The 21919-nt window shown below is 42.7% G+C and overlaps 1 protein-coding gene across 1 annotated transcript in view; it reads right to left on the minus strand.

Annotated features, from left to right (window-relative positions):
• Window positions 1-21919, minus strand: part of LRRK1 (leucine rich repeat kinase 1) — a 117974-nt gene that overhangs the window by 60554 nt on the left and 35501 nt on the right. The window contains exons 3-5 of the mRNA XM_044229746.1: window positions 13557-13728; window positions 9933-10112; window positions 9369-9517 (exon numbers count right to left, since the gene is read on the minus strand). Of these exons, the coding sequence (XP_044085681.1) occupies window positions 9369-9517; window positions 9933-10112; window positions 13557-13728 (501 nt within the window). The remainder of the gene's footprint in view (window positions 1-9368; window positions 9518-9932; window positions 10113-13556; window positions 13729-21919) is intronic.

Genomic DNA, 21919 nt, shown 5'->3' on the forward strand with positions numbered 1-21919 from the left:
GTAGCTCAGTTGGTTAAGGGTCTGCCTTCGGCTCAAGTCATGATCCCAGGTCCTGGGATCGAGTCCTGCATTGGGCTCCCTGCTCAGCGGGGAGCCTGTTCCTCCCTCTCCCTCTACAGCTCCCCCTGCTTGTGCGCTCCTGCTCTCTCTCTCGCTCGCTCGCTCTCTGTGTCAAATAAATAAATACAATCTTTTAAAAAAAGCACTATGTTTTTTTTCCCCCTGTAGTATTTCAGTCATTCCTTTTAAAAATAGGAAGCTTACAAGAAATATTCCGTCACTAGTTCCAAGTTAATATTGCCAACGTCTATTTGAGAAAGGGGGGGGCAGGAAATAAAATGTCTGCAGTTAACCAAACTGCTTAGCTTACTGTTGAGAAAAAAGTCAGTTTCCTCAACTTTTAAATAAAGGCAAAAACTTTACCTCATTGGACTGTATAGGTGATTAAAGTCATTGGCAAAGTCCTTTGTCAGCTCATAAGTTTTACGTAAATGGGAGATTTACTGCATATATAAAGTTTCAACCATTCATTCATCCATCCATGCTAATCATCCTGTTCCAGCCCTACACTGGGGCGGGGTCGGGGGTTCAAACACAGGGTAAGCAAACCTGGCAAAATCCCCTGCTTTCGAGAAGCTTCCTTTCAAATGGGAGAGTTGACATTAGATGAGAAGTGTCACCCAGACAACCTCCAACTTTGTTAATTGCTATAAATAAAATGGACAGGAAGCTCTGGGAGATACAAGGGGTATCCAACCAGGCATGTGGGTCAAAGAAGGCTTCCTGCGGATGCTGTGTGGGGTTCAGAGCTCAAGGGTGTCCTGGTCCAGGAGCAGTGGTGTGCTGAGTACTGAGGGCATAGGCAGGGTTGTTCCTGGCTATGTGCCATCCACTCTGAAGGTACTACAGGGATGGTACAGTTTTTTCCTGCAGCTGGACATTTCTGTTTCCGTCCCCTAGTTTCCTCTTCTTCTTTTAAAGATTTTATTTATTTATTTGACAGACAGAGAGAGAGAGAGAGCACAAGTAGGGGGGATGCAGAGGCAGAGGGAGAAGCACGATCCTCACCGAGAAGAGAGCCCGACATGGGGCTCCATCCCAGGACCCTGCGATCATGACCTGAGCTGAAGGCAGACGCTTCACCCAAGGAGCCACCCAGGCGCCCCTCCCCTAATTTCTTTTTCTTATGAATAGCAGTGTTTTGACCATGTTTGTGGGAATTGTTTTTTTCCTTCAAATTATGCCCTAGAGGTATCTCCGGAAAGGAAATACACATTCAGAACAGTTCCCTGGGAGAAAAGGGTTTTATGGCTTTTGTCACATGATGCCAGTGACTTTCCGCACGTATGGAACAGAGTGTGCCAGCAAAGGCATCGGTGTGCCCATTTCTCCACCACCGTGCCTAGTGTCTTGCTCGGCATTCATGTTTATGTTTGCTCGTTTCACAGCCTTGTGTCAGTACCCTCCGGTTGCCTTAATGCGAATTTCTGTAATTGTCCGTGAAGTTGTATCTGTGTTGGTGCCATGATACACGGCCTTGGTCCCCTTCTGGGTAAATTAACTCCTCATTTCTCTTCCTGCCTGGTAGAATTTGTGAGCAATGTGGTGGCAAAGGTCATGGTCCTGGCTTGGTCCCTGTTGAGTCTTGGGCATCTAGTGGGTGATCTATAAACATTGGCTGAATGAAATTCAGTGATCGACTGACATGTACATTGTATCCGTGATCTATTTGTGTTTTGGTGAGTTCAAAAATCTTCCATTGCTCTTTTATATTTCCTTTCTTTAAAGACTTCATTTACTTATTTGTCAAATTGAGAAAGAGAGAGCACAAGCAGGGGGAGAGGCAGGCAGGTGGAGGGAGAGGGAGAAGCAGACTCCCCGCCGAGCAAGGAGCCTGATGTGGGGCTTGATCCCAGAACCCCGGGATCATGACCTGAGTTGAAGGAACATCTTAACTGGCTGAACCACCCGGATGTCCCTATATTTCTTTTTTAAAACTATATTTTCCTGCAAGTTTTTTGCTTTAATATATAAAGCATTCATCTTATTTCTGACGATGTACCTTTATATCTATTTGTAAATTTGTAAAAAAAAATAATAATATAATCATCTCCCTTTTACAACGGGGATAAATGCCCTTTGAAAAATATATTCTGATGACTTTCCAGTGCCTACCCCTTACCTGTTTGAAATTGATCTGTATCATTACCAGTGTAATGAGACGCAACTGTCTACACGGATATCCACGGTTGTGCCGACATTGGACCCCATTCTCATACTTCCCCGACTGTATTTTCCGGTGTGTCATTTAAGCTCAAAGAATAGTTTTTTTTTTTTTTTTCTTTTTCCCCAATTTATTTATTTTCAGAAAAACATTATTCATTATTTTTTCACCACACCCAGTGCTCCATGCAAGCTGTGCCCTCTATAATACCCACCACCTGGTACCCCAACCTCCTCTTCCTGCGTGCGTCTCTGTTTCATCCATGATTTTCCCCATTTGAACTAAGTGCAAGTGGTTTCGCCTCCCCGCTGTGTAGTATTGTTTTAAGACTCAGCAGGAAGCCTGTCGCGAGCACCGGGCAGGGTTGCTCCTTGGCTCTGCTCCTTGGCTCTGCTGTGTCACCTGCTGCCCGATTTCAGGCTCTGAGGGAGGACGAACAGTGTGGCCAGGAGCCACGGGGAGGGCACCCAAACGAGGAAGGCACAAGGGGCAGGGAAGAGTCAGTATTTGGAAACCAGAGGAAACAGACGTGTGCGGGACAGGGCACAAGAGAAGCCGAATTGACGGACGGAGGCTGGAACAGTCCCGAGTTTGCTTTTACAACTTTCGAGGAGCTGGTGAAAGGCTGGCTCTTCCTCTCCCACCAGTGAGGGGTGAAAGGGCCAGGGTCCGGGAAGTGGGTCGGAACCTCGCGCTGTCCCTCACCCGCGGGGCACTGCTGCTCCTCCAGAGGCTGACTTCTGGGGACGCAGGTTCCGACCCCACTACGCTGCCGGCTGTGAGGCGAGAAGGACTAAGAAGGTGGGGATGTGTGTGCGTCCGAGTGTTCTGGAAAGCATACAGCTCTGGAATAAAGACTCTTTGTGCCAACCAGTAGACCTAACCCAAAACAAAGGTGCTCCCCAGAGGACTTGGGGTCCACTGGGAAAGGCTGTTTGCCTATACGGTGCCTCAGGGGCTCTCAGGAGCACGCAGCCCCCACTCAGCCTACTCTGCATGAAGGTCCCCCTTTCCCCCCAACAGCAGCCGTGAGGCTGTATTTGCTGCTTCCTATCCTTTCCGGCATTCTGCGAACACAAGTCCTCAGACCCAGCAGGTCACGTGGGTGGAGAAAGGCTGCTTCGTCTGTGAAAATGTGCAGCCAGGGTGTTTCCTACTGAGCACAGACACAGGCATCTGAATGGTGGGGCCACCGGGAATTTTTAGGGTACACCAGCCCAGAGCTGGTCCAAGAAGCCACGATGATGGTCATAATGATACCTGTTCCTCTCTAGGTGAGCTACCAGATTTAAAACATTAGGGACTTTTAAGAGGATATTAATAATTTCTCCATTGGGTTGTTTCCCAAAATTCAGTCCAGCTCTGTCTCCTTGCAACGGCTCAGAACAGCCCCAGAAAGCCCTCTCACTGCTGCATGGGGACAAACACCATGGTTATTCCAGGACCTGCTGGGCCGGCCTTTCCTGGCACTTCAGAGATTTCTTGCTCCTTTCTGGGCACACCAACCTCAAATTGTTGCTGTTTCTCATGGAAACAAAGCAGACGGCGACCGGGCTCTTGCCATGAGCACAGCCGTCTCGTTCCATGTTCAGGCAAGAGTGTGGCAGCTTTCAAGAGGGACGCCGGCCAACCCTAGCCCAGAAACAGCTCTGGCCAGGTCCGCCTTGGCTTTGGGTTTGCTCTTCTGAAAGTATGTCCAGACCACGTGGTGTGGGCTCTCGGGCCTGGCTTACCGAACGCCCATAAAACCGAAATGGCCTATTCCTGCCAATGGGACACCAACATGGGGTTCTCTGCAGTCCCCTCCCCCCACTTGTGGCAGCCTGGGAACGAGGGAACGCCTGACCCAGAGGCACGCAGGAAGGCTCTGAACCTTCCCTGGCGGTGGCTTCCACCAAAGCAGCAATTACATAAAACAAAACAAAATAAAACCCTCCTAGCTGGTGGAGAAGGCACAGCATAAACACACCAAAGACAACATGACTAATGCAACAAAGTCACTGTCACAAATGCCAGTAAGGGAGCTCTCAGGACATGTACTCAGGGCAGCAAAGCACCCTTTGCATGGCCGCCCTTGTCTACTCTTTGGAACCAAAAATGCCAGGTCAGAACCACTGCACGCCTGGGAAGGTAAGAGGGCTCACCTGCGGTTCCTGAGTCATTGTTCCTGATGGCCGGGTCCCTCTGGGCAGCCTGCCTCCCTGTCTTCTGCCAGCAGCACTGAAGGAATGTGCTATCGCAGGTTCTAGACCACAGGCAGCCAGACACACCCACTGCAAGGCCCTTGGCCTTTGAAATTCACATGAATAATCAGAATACTACCTGCTTTGGGGAAGCCCCCCAAAAAGCCTCCTGACTCAGCCTGCAGTGTAATTTCATTTTCTCTTCTAGGTCAAGGAGAAGAAAAGTAACATTGTCTTTTCTTTGTCTTCTTCTAAAATGCAATGATCACTTTCATGCTCTATCACGGCAAACGTTGCTCAGTGGAAACGACGGCAGGCGGAGATGCCAATCACTTCGGCTTTTAACCTTTAGCCAAGAAAATCAAAGTCGCTGGCTCTCAAGCCCGGCTGCACACTGAAATCACCTGGGGAATTTTTAAAATGAAACTGAGGCCAGGTCCCATTAGCGATTTAGATTCAATTAGTGTCAGGTGTAACCTGAGCGCTGGGGATTTTAAAATTTCCCAGGGAGTCAGTGTACAGAAAAGTGTGACAACCACTGATGTACATGGGAGGGATAGTCCAGGAATCATGAAATGGGAAAAGCCCTGAGTTCAGGAGACTCAGGTTCTGGGCTGAGTATAACTGTGTTGTAGTTGCTGTCCTTGGACAAGTAACAGGAGGTCTCTAAACCACAATATTTTCATCAGGAAAATATTCTGTTCCCCACAGTTCTTACCGAGGTGTTGTAGTGAACAAGTAGGAAAGTGTTGGGAAAAACACCAAGCACAATATACAGGAAAGGGCTGCATGGTCCCTATTTCCTTTTACTAGGTGAGGCGAATATTAAATATTTATTGTATGTTTACTATTGATAAGAATGTTGGCATTCTTTTAAAAACTAGGAAACCAGCAAGAACAAGAGAACAGTTAAAAGGAAATAGCAATAAATATAATATCATAAATAAGTATAATAAATATATTAAATAACATATTTAATATAAATATTATATTAATATAATAAATATTATTGATATTATTAATAGCAGTAAATATAATAAATATAATTAAAAAGATGTGAGTAATAGATGACTATGTGGTCCCACACAAATGTGAATCAAGTGGACTCCTCAAAGACACACTCTCAGATGGGATGAAAACTAAATGCTATCTATAAGAAATACACCTAAGAGGTGCGCCTGGTGGCTCAGGGGGTTAAAGCCTCTGCCTTCGGCTCAGGCCATGATCTCAGAGTCCTGGGATCAAGCTCTGCATTGGGCTCTTTGCTTGGCCCGAAGCCTGCTTTCCCCCCTATCCCCACCTCTGCCGGCCTCTCTGCCTACTTGTGATCTCTGTCTGTCAAATACATAAATTTAAAAAAAAAAATCTAAAAAAAAGAGAAAGAAATACACCTAAGACAACAAAAAAACTGAAGATGAATGTCTGGGAAAACTTGTACAACCCTGACGCAAAGAAAAAGAAGGCAGGGTGGCCATGTGAAGGGCAAAAAAGACACAAATCCCAATTTTAAGCACAGAAGCATGAACAGGATGAAAGCAGGTGTTTGACATCATGAAATAAGTCAAACGGGGGGCATAAAGCCATTAAATGGGCCTGTAGACCAAAAACTTGTAGAATAATGTGAAAGAACTAGAAAAAAATCACAAGTAGGAAATACATATGTATATATATACATACATATGTATATTTATAAATATGTAAATGTGTACATGTCACATGTCATGCGTGTGTGTAGTTCAGATTCTGAAGAAAGCTAGCACAAATCGACAGCACATGAAAGACTTGCATCTACAACTGACAAGATAAAATTACAGGAAAAAAGAAAAATATTTAAGCCAATAAATCTAAAAACAGAACTCCAATAATACCAGATATCATCCGTTAGATACTTAGCATGTGCCAGGCACTGGTTTTAGAATGTTGTAACTATTACCGCATTTAATTGTCAAGTATCCTTCCAATATAGATACTTTCTCTCTCTTTTTCCTACTTCTCAGATGAGGAAACCAAAACACAGAGTGGTAAAGTTATCAGATGAAGATCCGGAACCCAGATCAGACCATGAAGTCTCAATGCTGTGCCCTTACCTTAACTATAACACCCCAAAATACTCAGAGATAAATAAAATACTTGAAGAAGAAAATATGAAGATTTTAGTACAGATAAAAGCTAAAGTTAATGAACTAACAGACAGAACAAATCATAAAGAAGTAAATAAAATCTAAAAGTCCTTTGACAAAACCACTTGAACATCTCAATCCTTGGCTGGTCTGATTAAGTTCCAAAGAGAAAAAGTAGAACTGTCTGATGTCATAAATGAAAAGGAAAATATATCATCATCATTCATTATAACAACACGTTAAAGTAGAAAAGCCACATGAATATATCAATAGCTCCTCCCAAAGTGGGATTTGACAAAATCCAGCAGTCTTTCCCAATAACAACTCCTAAGCAAAAAAGGAATACATGGAAATTACTTAAATCTAACAACAGTCTATTTACCAAAAATCTATAGCAAATGCCTATAAATTGCTGAGGTCAAGACCTTTAAAATCAGGAATAAGAGAGATACGTCTGCTATCCTCATGATGATTCAACTTTTGAAATTCCTAGTGATACCATGGGACAGGAAATAAAATAAGTTATATGAATATTAGAAAAGAAGAGACAAACCTATTTGGACTTGATCATATACCTAAAAGTCTCAAGGAACTCTTCCAAAAACAATTAGAATTAATAAGAGAAGCTGGTAAAGGGGCTGGATAAAATATAAATAAACAAAGGAGCTTTTCTCCATATCAGTAAGATTGGATTGGAAATAGAAATGGAAAAGAATCATTTTCAATTCATATAGTGGCAGAAACAAGAAAGAAGATACAAATAAACATGGCAGGTCCAGGTTGTAAAATCTCATTAAAAATATAAAAAAATAGATAAGATAAACAAAATACAAAACCTTATTAAAGAACATGAAAGCTGTTCTTTAATAAGCTGAAAGCTGCACAAATAGAGTCATCATGGGAAATGCACAAAAGAAAGAAAAAATATCTAATAACAGTCAAGATATTTTCAAAGAAAAAAACCAAACAAGTAGAAAACATGCGTTAATAGTCTGTAAGACTTAAATGAAATGTCTGTTCTCAACACAGGACGGCATTTACCTAGAAACAGATTAATAGGCCAGTGGACCAGTACGGAGACTCCCAAAATGCATACAGATAGATAATGGGGAAAATAACAATGATGACATCTCAATTCAGAAGGGAGAGGAAGCTTTATTTTAAAAACTGTGCTAGAATAACTGATCATCCCTGTAGAAAAGATGAAAGCTAGATTCTCTCCCTCATACCTCACATACAAATAAATACCAGAAAAATGAAAGCTTAAAATGTAAAAACTAAAAGTAAAAAAATATCGTGAGCTATTCCAGGAGGAAAATATTTATATAAAATTGAGGGGGAAATGACCTTCTTATATAATCCAAATGCCAGAACAAAAAAGAGATTTGATTACATAGTCTCCTATCTTTGTTATCACAAAAGAAAAAGCAGGGATTAGGGAAAATATTGGCAACATGTATGATTTTAAAAAAAGGTTTAAAGTCTGAGGTACAAAAAAAGATCCTCTAAGATGAGAAGGAAGAGATGACCAACGCTTCCGGAAAATAATCAACAAACAGTAACAGGCAACTCAAGTGAGAGGAGATGCAAAAAGTTCATGAAGATAGGAGAAGATGCTCGATATTCTTCATAACGACAGTGTGGACATCAAAACAAGGAGATCTCATTTTCATCCAACAGACTGATAATATTAAAAGGCTCCTGGACATCTAATGCTGGCCAGGGTGTGGAAACAGAGATTCCCACATAATGCTGGTGAAAGTGAATCACCATAGCTTTTTAGGGGAAGTGATTCCCAAAATATCCACTTTGGGGACTTTGATCTACAGAAGGCAATATCCTAGAAAAACAGGTTGTATAACAAAGGGCAAAACCCAGAAATAATCCAAATGTCCACCAATGGGATAGATTTAGGGCATGTATTTAAAGAATGAGTTGTAGCCACAGTGATCTGTCTAGAAGGAGTCCATGATAGAGTGCTGAATTTAAAAAACCAACTTGAAGATAATGTGACTAATACAACACTACTTTTATTATTAAAAGGAAAACTAAAACTATGTCCTGCATATTTTTCCAATTTTATTCAGATATAATTGACATATAGTAGTGGGTAAGTGGGGTGGGGGTGGGGCGCCTGCGTGGCTTAGTTGGTTAAGCAATTGCCTTTGGCTCGGGTCATAATCCCAGGATCCTGGGATCCAGGTGCATCTGGTTCTCTGCTAAGCGGGAGGTTCTGCTTTTCTGTCTTCCTCTGCCCCTCCTCCCTGATTATGCTCTCTCTCTCTCTCACATCAAAAGAAAAATCTTAAAAAAATATTGGGTAAGTTGAAGGTGTACAACCTGCTGATTCAACACACTTATCGCAAAAGGATTACCATCAGAGTGTAAGCTAACACCTGTATAATGTTATCTAATTACCACTCTTTTCAAGTGGTGAGAACACTTAAGATTTACTCTTTGAGCAACTGTCAAGTCTAGAGCACAGTATTATTAACTATAATCACAGAGCTGTGTATTAGGTCTCCAGAACTTAGCCATCTCGTAACTGACGCATGTACCCTATGACGAACATCTCCCCATTTTCTGCACCCTCTAACCCCTGGCAAATCATCTACTCTCTGTTTCTAGAAGTTTGGCTTTTTCTGATTCTACATGGAGGTGAGATCATACACTATTTGTCTTTCTGTGTCTGACTTATTTCGTTTAGCACAATGCCCTCAAAGTCCATCCATGTTGCTGAAAATGGCGGGATGTCTTTCCTTCTTATGACTGAAAAATACTGCATTGTATATATGTACCACCTGGTCTTTATCCATTTATCCACAGGCAGTGGCTACTCACCATTTTCCCTGGACAGCTGCTGGACAAGGCACTAGCTTCGATGAAATACTTCCTGAGGAGATGTTTGCTGGGGTCAGGACTGTCCAGTAAGATGTAGGAACAGAAAAAAGCCCCGTGCCGAAGCAGGAATATGGCGATGTCTTCATTTCCTAAAAGACAGAGGATGGTGTTCAGTTGTCCAAGTGTGTCACAGCTGGTCCAAAATGGCAGACGCTGATGTGTGAAGTGGGAATGAAAAGGGTCGTTGTGCTGGTGGACCTTCTCTATGACTTCTCTTGAGGTGGCAAATTCCTGTTCGTGGGAGACGTTTTGTGGCACTCTGCCCTGTGGAGTGTCTCCTACTATGGTCTTATTTGCCACAGTTGGTACCTGTCACTGAAATCCCGTCATAGACGCAAGTGGGGCCGAAGAGGGAGGATGCAGACATTTTGAGAGAGAGCAAATAATGGAATTTGCAAATGTCTCTACACAGGTGTTTCAAGAGCTAGAAGGGAGGGGGAAGACAAGGTCCCACATCTCCAACCTGCAAGGCTTCCCATGGGTGGGACTGACCGGGGAACCCACCTGACTTGATGGCTGCGTACAGCGGTAAGCGCACGATGACAGGAAACTCGTTCTTCCTGACGGCGTAGCTTTCTGGGTCGGCCCCGTGGGTCAGGACGAGGAGCTTCACCAACCCCAGGTGCCCTCGCTGGCAAGCCAAAGCTAGCATCCAGTTCAGCAGCCGCTGGGGGCTGCAGGGTCCTGGCAGGAGATGACAAGACAAAGGGAAGGGGGTTTTGGTTGTTCCCACCCTGATCTCCCCTCAGACCACTGGTAATATTGAGCTGTCCCATTTCCGGCCAAAAGTCGCTTCTGTCAAGTCAGTAGTGTTTTCTGGAACAGTCCCTCTGAATTGCATATGCCATTTTCCCGTATCATAATAAATCTGCCTCCTCATCACACAATGCCGAGTGAGGAAAAGAAGCATTCCCAACAGCATATACGGTACAATTGTAACTGTATAAAAAAAGTGCATACAGTTTTTGTATGCATTTGTATGTGGAAATAAGACTAAAAGGTACTACCCCGTGTTATAGTATTATCTCTCGGTAGTGGGGATTGTGACCATTAGCTTCACCTCTTTCCCCATCCCCAGTCCTGACCTCATGCCCAGAATAGCATTACATCCAGGGACACGATCTTTGGAGACAAGCCGCTTAGGGTTAACATATTTTAGCTGTGTAATCTTAAACAAATTTCTTAACTTCTCCCTGACTCAGTTTACCTGTTGGTAGAATGGGAGTAATAGCATTCGTTCTCCCAAGTTTAATGTGAGGATTGCATGACATAATGTATATCAAGCGCCCGGCTCAAAATATTCTAACTCATTATTTGTCATTATGTTTTTAGAGTACTAACACTTTCCTGCATTTCTAAATTATCCATGAGTACATATATTACTTTCAAAAATGAAAGAAAAAGGGCTTTGGTGAAAGAAATCGATCTAACTATCCAGCCTAAAACTTTGCAAATTACTCCCTGCAAGAACCACCTACTTAATTCCAGGAGGAAGTAACACTTACCGCGAGGAAGGAACAGGGACAGTGTGGGCCGAAGTATTATTGTATCTTCAAGTTCAAAGTAAATGCAATGTCTTTTGGATGATCTCACCCTCCACGCTGACACTTCCCAATTGCATCATAACATTGTCTCATTTCCAGAGGCTGGGAGTCCTTAGGAACCCAAGTGCTCCCAAGCATGGAGAGAGGGACCCTCCCCTCCATGGTAGGAAACTGACCAGGAAGCCCGGGGGAGGTCGGGATGGAAGAAATGAAAATCCAGCACTGAGGGTGCCTGGCGTAGTGCCTGGGTCGCAGCAGATGCTAAATCAGTGCCTCTTCTTCTCCCTCTGATAACTAGAATTAATAATTCAAAGGAGGTGGTACTCCAACAGATATTAACAAGTGATCTCCAACTCTCTTCCTGAAAATGTATCTAGAGAAATCCAGTCTTCATGCTGTTAACAAATTCTGTTGAGGATGGATGTCCACCCATCCGAGGAGGTTGTCTAAGGCTGTATTTCATAGCCATGATTTTAATAGGAGGAAATCAGAGCTCAGAGGAGTTTGGGAATTTGCCAGAAGTCCCACAGTTGGTAAATGACAAAGTCAAGACTTAAACCCTGTAAAGCTAAAGGATGTAAACACTCAAAACCAAAGGGTGCTCTCTTAACCATATAAACCCCACACATATCTTGAGGCCCAAATCCAATGATCCTCGGGGAGAGTCCCAGTAGGGTCTCCATTCTTCCTCTTCCTCCTTTGCTCCATTTCCACTCAGCTACAGAGACCAGACAGTAGATAATGACGTACTTGAAATGACGTCCACAACTACGATGTGCCTACCCCCTACGAGCCTCTCATCTCTCCTCTTCTCAAACCCTCCCTTGTTCTCAAGTTGTGTCTTGGGTGTCTTGGGTTTCACAGACAGACTCCTGACAGTGGCTGCCTTCCCCCCAGTTTGGGAATTCACAGGGACACACGCTGTTTTGCCTATCTCTGCACTTCCCGCAGGGTCCAGAACGATGCCCTAGACTCCTTCAGTTCTCAGCAACTCTGTCCCTGGTTGAGGTGAAGACAGGACGCCCCAAAGCAGCTGAAAACCATGCCCACGTCCAGCCAAGCTCCCTGCTTTGCGAAAGTGGGCGACCGAAGCCCTTCCCTCTCTCATCTGCCAAGTAAACTCCTACGAACCCTGCAAAACCCAGCTCAGACGTCAGCTCCTTATGAAGACCAGAAAAGACCATTCTCTATGTGTGCTCCCAGATCACTGTGTAGATCCTTCACCCTCATCATGGTTACACTACACAGAATTACTGGGCTTTCTGCTTCTATTGTCTCTGCTTAGCCAAGAGCTATGAAAGATCTGGGATCACCTTTTTTTTTTTTTTTTAAAGATTTCATTTATTTATTTGACAGAGAGATCACAAGCAGGCAGAGAGTCAGGCAGAGAGAAAGGGGGAAGCAGGCTCCCTGCTGAGCAGAGAGCCCGATGTGGGGCTCGATCCCAGAACCCTGAGATCATGACCTGAGCCGAAGGCAGCGGCTTAAACCACTGAGCCACCCAGGCGCTCCTGGGATCACCTTTTTAAAGAAGTCTGTGTATCTCTTAAGTTCTTCAGAATACACGGGAAGGCAATAGTGAGAGACTCATAGGATGAATGTTCAGTAAATTCAAAATGCACAATTGGGTCATGAGCCAGCCGGCGTGGATGCTTTGGGGCTAGAACTGAGCTAATCTTGGGGATCCCTGAAGAGAGGGAGTCTGCCTCAGGGACACCCAAGCTCCTCCTTGGCCTCCTATGTCTCACTGGACCCACTATGCACCTGTGAGCCATAACAGGGTCCTGATTTCTACCCTTAACCTCATTCTCCCTCCAGACATGTGAAGGGGAGCACTGGTTTAAAACCAAGTCCAAGCACAAATCTACTCAAAGCACACTGTGGGACAACCCCCCTACCCCTGACAGGACAGCTACATAATATGTGGGGCCCAGTGCAAAATACAAAGGTGAGCCCCTTGTTTAAAAAAATATCAAAAATTTCAAGATGGCGACCATGGAGTGTTGAACCAAGCACGAGCCTTCTGAGGGCAGGGCCCACACCGTTGCACACGTGTTGTGCAACTGTTGTGCTCTATTGACACTGGCCGTGCTCCCAAACAAACCCTAACTCCCAAAGACTGCTAAGGTAATAATGCCTTGTGAAGAAATGAGCTACCGAGCCATAAAAAGGCATGGAGGAACTTTCCATGCATGTCGTCAGGTGAAGGAAGTTAACCTAAAAGGTAGACGGGGATTCTCTGCACTTCCACATCCACATTTCTGAAAATCTAAAACTTCTTTCAGGACAAAAACTATTAAATTTTGAAAAAAGGGACATAGGTCCATATTCTCTATCAAATATGGCATCAGAAAATTTACCTCCTCAGGTCAAGGGAATGAGACGTGGGTTGTGGCGGTTTTTACTGTGGACTGTCAGTGTGATGGCCCAGAAATCTGGTTCTCTCGCTTGGTGAAAGTGTCAAGAAACAAGAAAGCCCATACCCACCCCCACGCCCCCCAACCCCCACCAACAAATGTCTGTCGAATCCTGAGAAGAGGTGATTCCCGAGAGGTGCGCAAGGAGCTCAGGGCCTGGGATTTACCTGGCAAAGATTCGAGCAACTCCTGCACCACGTCAGTATGCCCAAAATGAGCCGCCACCACAGCTGGATTGTCATCAGTGGGCTCGGTGGGCAGCTCCACCCGTCTCTCGGTAAGAAGGTACCGGACAGTCTCCAGGTCGCCGTAGGCCGCCGAGATGCTCAGAAGCTGGCCCTGGTCAACACAGAGCAGGGACAGGACTTCAGTGAGGTGGGCGCTGTTAGAACAGCCAAGACAATCAGCTGCACCTGCTTTCCCAAGTCCAAGGGCGAGCCTGGAGCCGGGCTGTCTGGGATCACGCCACGGGGTCACGGACGGCTGCTGAGGACTTGAAACGAGGCTCATGCAAAGTGAGAGGGGCTGGAAGCGTCCAATCACACGCAATTTCAAAGATTTAGTGCAAAAATGTTAACTATCTCGTCGATCAGTTTTCTATGGAGTACGTGTTGAAGCCATCTTTCATACATTCGGATCAAAAAATATGAATATTTCACCTGTTTATGTTTACTTTTTGAATGTGACTGCTAAACCATTTGATATAAATGTGGCTCCCATTCTGCTTCTTTGGGACAGCACTGTTCTTTGCCTTAAGCTTCACGAGGCCGGGGAGTAACTATCCCCATCTGAAGCAGTATATTAATACATGGACAAGGACATGGGGGTTCAGAGAAGTGTTGTGACTCGCCCAAGATCACACAGCTAGAAATGGCTCTGGAGGACTGTACAAATGGCCCCGACTTTTCATGGGCTTGCTAGGTCTGCAAAAAAATGCTGGACTGGCATGTACAGAGGTTGGCTGCATTACTGAAACTTTAAGTTCTCCTGAAACCTGGCTAGTTCCAATGGACTTGGGCATCCGTAGGGTGCAAGGAGGCGGATGCAGAATTGGTCCACGTTGGAATGAGGCAGCCTGTGCCAGCGGGGGCATTTCCCGAGGACCTACTGTGTCTAGGATACCCAGGGCAATCCGTGACCTTCATGAGTTTACAGATAAATCTGAGTCTGGAATCTGCATAACACAGACACAAGCAAGCATATTTTACTCCTAATACAAGTGTATTAGGAGTCAATTTCAGGTAAGACAGGCAGGGATGGGTCAACAGGATCCCAGGGATGAGAACTGATATATTAGATAGGCTCTTATCATGTGCGGGATGCTACTTGGAGGGTTTTATTTATATGGTCACACTTAGTCCTGTTAAGTCTTAACCGTCTTATCTGCTGTTGATTAAAAAAAAAAGAAGAAGAAGAAGAAGAAGAAAAAGGAGACATTTATTTAACCTGCAAAAAAAAAAAAAAAATTGGGAATAGCCAGGAATTGCAATTCAGGACAAGGAGACTACAGTGAACCATAGGCAAGTCCAGAGAACAGAATAGAGGGGCTTGGTTTTATAAGGGGAAGGAGGAAGCTGGGAGGGTGTTTTACTGAGCTCCCATTAGCTGGGCTGTTGCTGGGCAAGGAGAAATTCTTCCTTCTTCCTGCTGGGCTACGGAAAGGAAGCTGCTTCTCCCTGGGTATGCAAGCTTTGCTTCTTAAGGTGAGTGGTCATGCATGCGAACTTGCCCTTCAGGGCTTCCAGACTCCCATTTTAAATAAGGTTTCCTTTATTTATTTTCACACTGTGTTTCCATCTTGTGGGTAAGGAAGGAGGGAGTTTGCCGCCTGCAGAACTCTCCAGGATTTGAACTGGGCTCGGTCTAGCCAAAGCCCGTTCTCTCCACTCTGTCAAGACTTCCCAGGAGATGTGGGACTTGGAGGGAGGCCGCGTTGTCTAAGTGGAATGAATGAGCTGGCCATGTGAGGTATGCATTCCATATGGCTAAGAAAGAAAAACCCATTGGCCTGCCAATCTGCCCAGGGTGGGGCCCACCAGGCCTGCCATTCCAGGAAAGCACTTGCATTAAGGAGAAAAACCACAGGGACTGCTTAAATGATTCACCACACACAACCAACGGCTGTCTAGACTCTAGCGGGTAAGAGGCTAAAAAGCCCCGTCCTCACGAAGTGATGATGTCACAGGAGCCAACCCAGAGGCCAAAAGGAACCAGAAGGCAGGAAGGGTCAAGGCTGGCCCTCTGGCTAGAGACAGCCAGGAGGCTCCATAGCATGTGTTTGTTTGTTTGTTTTTTTCATTCAAACAGCATAGAAAAGTTTAAAATGCAAAGGAGGCCTCCCTCCATGCCTCTCCTTCCTACGGCCCTTTTGCAAAGGAAACTGCTCTGATGTAGCCTTCTAGAATGTGTTCATCTGCATCCACACATGGGTAATCCCACCTGAAACCAAACGCTTTTTTCCACTTCACCCATGACAATTTTTACTGGCATATAACAGCCCTGCAGAAAAGAGCACACACTGTGTGTTCAGTCTCACAAATGGTTACAAAGTGAACACATTTATGTAGGGGACACCCAGACCAGGGATGCGAGATTATCTGTGCCCAGAAGTCCCTTTTCTGCCCCGTTCCGGTCACCATCTTACCCGACCTAACCACTACCCTGCCTTCTGACACCATAGATCACTTTTTGCCAGTTTTTATATATTATTACAGAGGAATTATACTTTGCTTATTTTTTTATGTCCCCCCCCTTTTTGCTCTGAAATAGAGATTCTTAGCAAAGACGGACCTGAGGGGCATCCATATTTCTGTCACTCCGTGTCCCCCAGTGGTGACAGCTTACACAATTGTAGTTCAAGATTAAGACCCGTAATTTGACAAGTACAATGTGGGTCTATCGTTCTGCCGTTTTGTCTCATGTGTATCCATTTGAGTGATCATCACCAGGTAGAACTACTCCATTGAGAGATCAGCCTCTCCTGAGCCCTCCACCATCACGAACCCCAGCAACCACGAATCTCTTTTCCATCTCGATTATAGTTTCATCATTTTGAGAATGTTATACAAATGGGATCGTACAGAATGTGACCTTGTGGGATTTTTTTTTTAATTTCCTGCTCAACATAATGCCCTCGAGAGTCATCGGAGTGGTTGTGTATTTCAAAGAGTTTTTTTTTTTTTAGTTTTTAAAATTTAAATGCAATTAACTAACATATTGTGTACTATTTGTTTCAGAGGTCGCGTTCTGTGATTCATCGGTGTTATAGAACACCCAGTGCTCATCACATCAGGTCCCCTCCTTAGCGCCCATCACCCGATTACCCCATCCTCCCACCGTCCACCCCTCCAGCAACCCTGTTTGTTTCCTATAATTAAGAGCCTCTTATGGTTTGTCTCCCTCTCTGGTTTTGTCTTGTTTTATTTTCCCCTCCTTTCCCCTGTGACCCTCTGTTTTGTTTCTTATGTTCCACATATGAGTGAGATAACATGATAATTGTCTTCCTTTGACGTATTTTGATAGTGTAATACCCTCTAGTTCCGTCCACGTCATTGCAAATGGCAAGATTTTGGGGTTTCTTTTGATGGCTGAGTAATATTCCATTGTATCTACACACCACATCTTCTTTGTCCATCATCTGTCAGTGGACATCTGGTCTCCTTCCATAGTCTGGCTATTGTGGACACTGCTGCTATAAACACTGGAATGTGGGTACCACTTCAGATCACTACATTTGTAGATTTGGGGTGAATACCTAGAAGTGCGATTGCTGGGTCACAGAGCACCTCTATTTTCAACTTTGTGAGGCACCGCCATATTGTTTTTCAGAATGGCTTTACCAGCTTGCATGCCCACCAACAGTGTTAAGAGGGTTCCTCCTGGGGGGCCTGGGTAGCTCAGCAGGTTAAAGCCTCTGCCTTTGGCTCAGGTCATGATCCCAGGGTCCTGGGATCAAGCCCCACATCGGGCTCTCTGCTCAGTGGGGAGCCTGCTACCTCCTCTCTCTCTGCCTATCTCTCTGCCTATTTGTGATCTCTGCCAAATAAATAAATAAAATCTTAAAAAAAAATAAAAAAAGGGTTCCTCCTTCTCAAAGAGTTTCTTTATAATGCTTAGTATTATATTTATATTTGTAGTATTTTACATATTTTAGTGTTTATATTACATGTTAAATATTTTATATATTTTATTACATATTTTATATATTTGCATATTTTATATACTTACATATTTACGGTTTACATCTATATTATATTATTTTCCATTGTATGTTCAATAATTCATCTGCTAGGAATTCTATGCTGTGTCCAGTTCTTATTACTAGTAAAGTTGCTATGAACAATCACACTCAGATTTCTGTGTGCGCATAAGTTTTCATTTTTCTAGGTGAAATGTTCAGGAATGCACATGCTGGGTCATAATGTAAATGTATTTTTTTTAATATTTATTTTTTTATTTTTTTCCAATTTATTTATTTTCAGAAAAACATTATTCATTATTTTTTTCACCACACCCAGTGCTCCATGCAAGCCGTGCCCTCTATAATACCCACCACCTGGTATCCCAACCTCCCACCCCCTGCCACTTCAAACCCCTCAGATTGTTACTGTTGAACTATTTTCCCGAATGGTTGTTCCATTCTATATTCTCACCATGGTGTATGAGAGAGAGTTTCTCTACACTCTCACCAAAATTTCACATTGTCACTATTTTTTTTTTTTTTTTGCCATCCTAATAGATGTACGGTGATATTTCATCCTGGTCTTAATTTGCATTTCCCTAATGGCTAAAGATGTTGAACAATCATTAAGTCTTTTCATGTACTTATTGGCCATCTGCACTTACTCTTCAACAAAATGTTTCTTCAACTGTTTCATCAATTATTTAATTGGATTGTTTGCTCTTGTCGTTGAGTATTGGGAGATTTTTATGTATGAACTTGGTATGAGCCCTTCATCAGATAGGAAGTTTGCAAATATTTTTTCCAAGTCTGTAGCTTGTCTTTTCACTTTCTTAACACAGACTTTTCTCAAAGCAAAAGCTTTTTAATTTTGATGAGGTCCAATTTATCAATTTTTATGGATAATTTATTTCATGGGTATTCTTATTTTTTGAAGATTTATTTATTTTAGAGAGAGAGAGGAGGCATGAGCAAGGTTGGGGAAGGGAGAGGGAGAGAGAGAATATCAAGCAGACTCTGTATTAAGCATGGAGCCTGATATGGGGCTCAGTCCTACAACCCTGAGATCATGACCTAAGCTGAAACCAAGAGTTGGATGCTTAACTCACTGAGCCACCCCGGTGTCCCTCTTTTATGGATAACCTATGTAGACTGTCATGTCATCTGCAAATATAGTTTTATTTCTTCCTTTCAGATGTGTATGCCTTTTATTTCTTTTTCTTGCCTTACTGCACTGGTCAGAACTTCCAGTAATAGACCGAATATAATTATGTATAATTATTCTAAAATAAAACTGCTCGTATTATATTGAGAGTAGATATCCTTGCCTTATTCCCAATCTTAGGGGTAAAGAAGTCTTTCACTATCAAGTATAAAGTTAGTTGTAGGTTTCTCTAGCTGTTCATCAGGTTGAAGAAGTTCCCCTCTGTTCTTAATTGTCTAAGAGTTTCTATCATGAGGGTATTACATTTAGTCGAATGCTTTTTCTGCATCAAGTGTTATGATAATGTGATTTTTCTTCTTGAGTTTATGGCTTAATTCATCCAAACTGTTATAACAAAATACCATAGATGAAGGGGCATAAAAACAACAAAAATATTTCTTACAGTTTGGAGGCTGGAAGTCTGAGATTTACTGCGCTGGCCTGCTCAGGTGAGGGCCTTCTTCCTGATGGCTGATCTCTTGTTGTAGCCTCATGTGGCAGAATAAGGCTCTGGGGCTTTATGGGATCTTTTACAAGAGCATTAGCCTCTTTTAGGAGACCTCCAGCCTTATGACCTAATCACCTTCCAAAGGCCTCAGCTCCCAACACCATCACATTATTCAACATACACATTTTGGGGGGGACATCAACATTCAGTCGATAGCAGTCTATTAATAATGGAGGACTTCATTGATTGATTGTTGAGTACTGAACCAGTCTTATATCTCTGGAATAAATCCCACTTGGTTACGGTGTATTACTCTTTTTATATGCTGATGAAATCTATTTGTAATATGTTAAGATTTTTTGCATCTATATTCAAGACGGACAGTAGTCTGAACTTATTTCTGTACTGTCTTTATCTGCTTTAGGTATCAGGTAGATTGGACTCATAAAAGTGTTGGAAAGTGTCCTTAGAGTTGGTATTAATTCTTCTTTAAACATTTGGTAGAATTCTCCCATGAAACCATCTGGGATTTCTTTTGAGGAAGTTTTAAATTGTAACTTGAATTTCATTAATAATTAAAGGGTTATTAAAATTATGTATTTTATACAGGATGTGCTTTAGTTTCTGTTTTTCCAGGATTGGTCCATTTCATCTAAGTTGTCAAATTTATGTGTGTAAAGTTGTTCATATCGTTCCCTTATAATCCTTTTGATATTTGCAGGGTATGTACTGATATTCCCTCTTTCCTTCCTGATATTAGTGATCTTTCTCTTTGTTAGTTTTGCTAGAGGTTTGTCAATTTTGTTGATCTTTTAAAAAAAATACCTTTTGTTTCATTGATTTTCTCTATTGTTTTTCTGTTTAAATTTCATTAATTTTCTACTCTTATTTCTGGCATTTCTCCCACTTGCTTTGGATTCATTTTGTGACTTCTTGTAGTTCCTTCAGGTGTGAGTTTGGATTATTACTTTGAGACTTTTCTTCTTTTTTAATGGAAGTATTTAGTGCTATAAATGTCCCTCTCAGCACTGAATTAGCTGCACCCTATTAATTTTGACATGCATTTTCATTTTCATTTAGTTCAATTTTTTTTTTTTAGGGTTTTCCGTTGAGACTTTCTCTTTGACCCATGGATTATTTCAAAGTTTGTTATTAGTTTCCAGGTGCTTGGAGATTTTCCTATTATCTTTTTGTTATAAATGTCCGATTTGATTCCACTGAAGTTAGAGAACATATTCTGTCTGGTTTTAATTCTTTTAAATGTACTGAGGTTTACCTTGTGGCCTGGAATATGCAGTCTATCTTAAGATACGGTTTGCAGACCCTTGAAAAGGATGCATTCGGCTCTTGTTGTGTGGAATGTTTCATAAATGTCAGTTCAGTTCTGCTGGTTGGTAGGTGGTAAGTTCTGTGTCCTTGCTGATTTTCTGCCTGGTTCTTCTAGCACTTGTGGAAAGAGGGCGTCAAACTCTCCAACTTTATTGCAGATTTATCTAGTTCTCCTTTCTGTTTTATCAGTTTTTGTTTTGCTATTTTGCAGCTCTGTTGTTTGGTGCATGCGCATTTAGGATTGCTATGTCTTCTTGGTGGACGGACCCATTCATCATTATGAAATATCCTCCCTGTCCATGGTAATTTCCTTTACCCTGAGGTCTACTTTACCTGATACTTAGCCACTCCTTTCTTTTGATTAATATCTGCATGGTATATCTTTTTCTATCCATTTACTTTCAACCCACATATATCCTATTTGAAGTGAGTTTTTCATAGGCAGCATACAGTTGCTCATGTTTTTTTTTTTTTTTTTAATGTACTCTGCAGGGACTTGGGTGGCTCATGGGTTGAGCCTCTGCCCTCGGCTCAGGTCATGATCTCAGGGTCCTGGGATCGAGCCCCGCATTGGGCTCTCTGCTCAGTGGGGAGCCTGCTTCCCTCTCACTCTCTGCCTACTTGTGATCTCTCTCTCTCTCTCTCTCTGTCAAATAAACAAATAAAGTCTTAAAAAAATAAAATATACTCTGCAATCTCTTTAAGTTTATGTATTTGGACTAATTATGTTAATATAGCTATTTATTTATATGTTAAATCTAAGTCTGTCATGCAATTTTTTTGTTTTGTTTTCTGTTTGCTCTTTCATTTTTCTGATTTTTCCCCCCACCTTTCTGTGGTTTCTGAGACATTTTTAAAATTCCATTTTGATCGGTCAATAGTGTTTTTGAGTGTATTTCTTTGTATTGTTAAGGTGGTTGCTCCTGGTATTACATACATAGCTTAACAATTCTAGTGGTTCAGTGTTTTATCAACTCAAGTGAAGTATAAAAACCTTTCTTCCTTTACAGAATTTATAACCAGATGGGAAACACTTGATGTAATATTATGTCAGGATAAGCAGCATACAAATCTATATATACAATATGACTGTATCTATATCAGAAACAACAACATATGCACAGATCAGCAGACGGAGAGAAAATATAACAAAACTGTTAAGTGGGACTGTTTGGATGCATTAAGAATAAGGTTAGTTTCTTTTCCTCTCTAGTTTTACATATTTCTGAGTTTTCTTTTTTTGAGCATGTGCTATTTTTTATAATGGAAGACAAGTGAAAAGACTACAGTAAGCTGAACCTTCAGATCGGCCTTTCGGTGTTCACATTTGTTACTCCTCTGTCCTCCGGGAAGGTGAAAGGGTGTGCAT

The sequence above is a fragment of the Neovison vison genome, chromosome 13 (assembly GCF_020171115.1).
Source record: "Neovison vison isolate M4711 chromosome 13, ASM_NN_V1, whole genome shotgun sequence".
NCBI lineage: Eukaryota > Metazoa > Chordata > Mammalia > Carnivora > Mustelidae > Neogale > Neogale vison.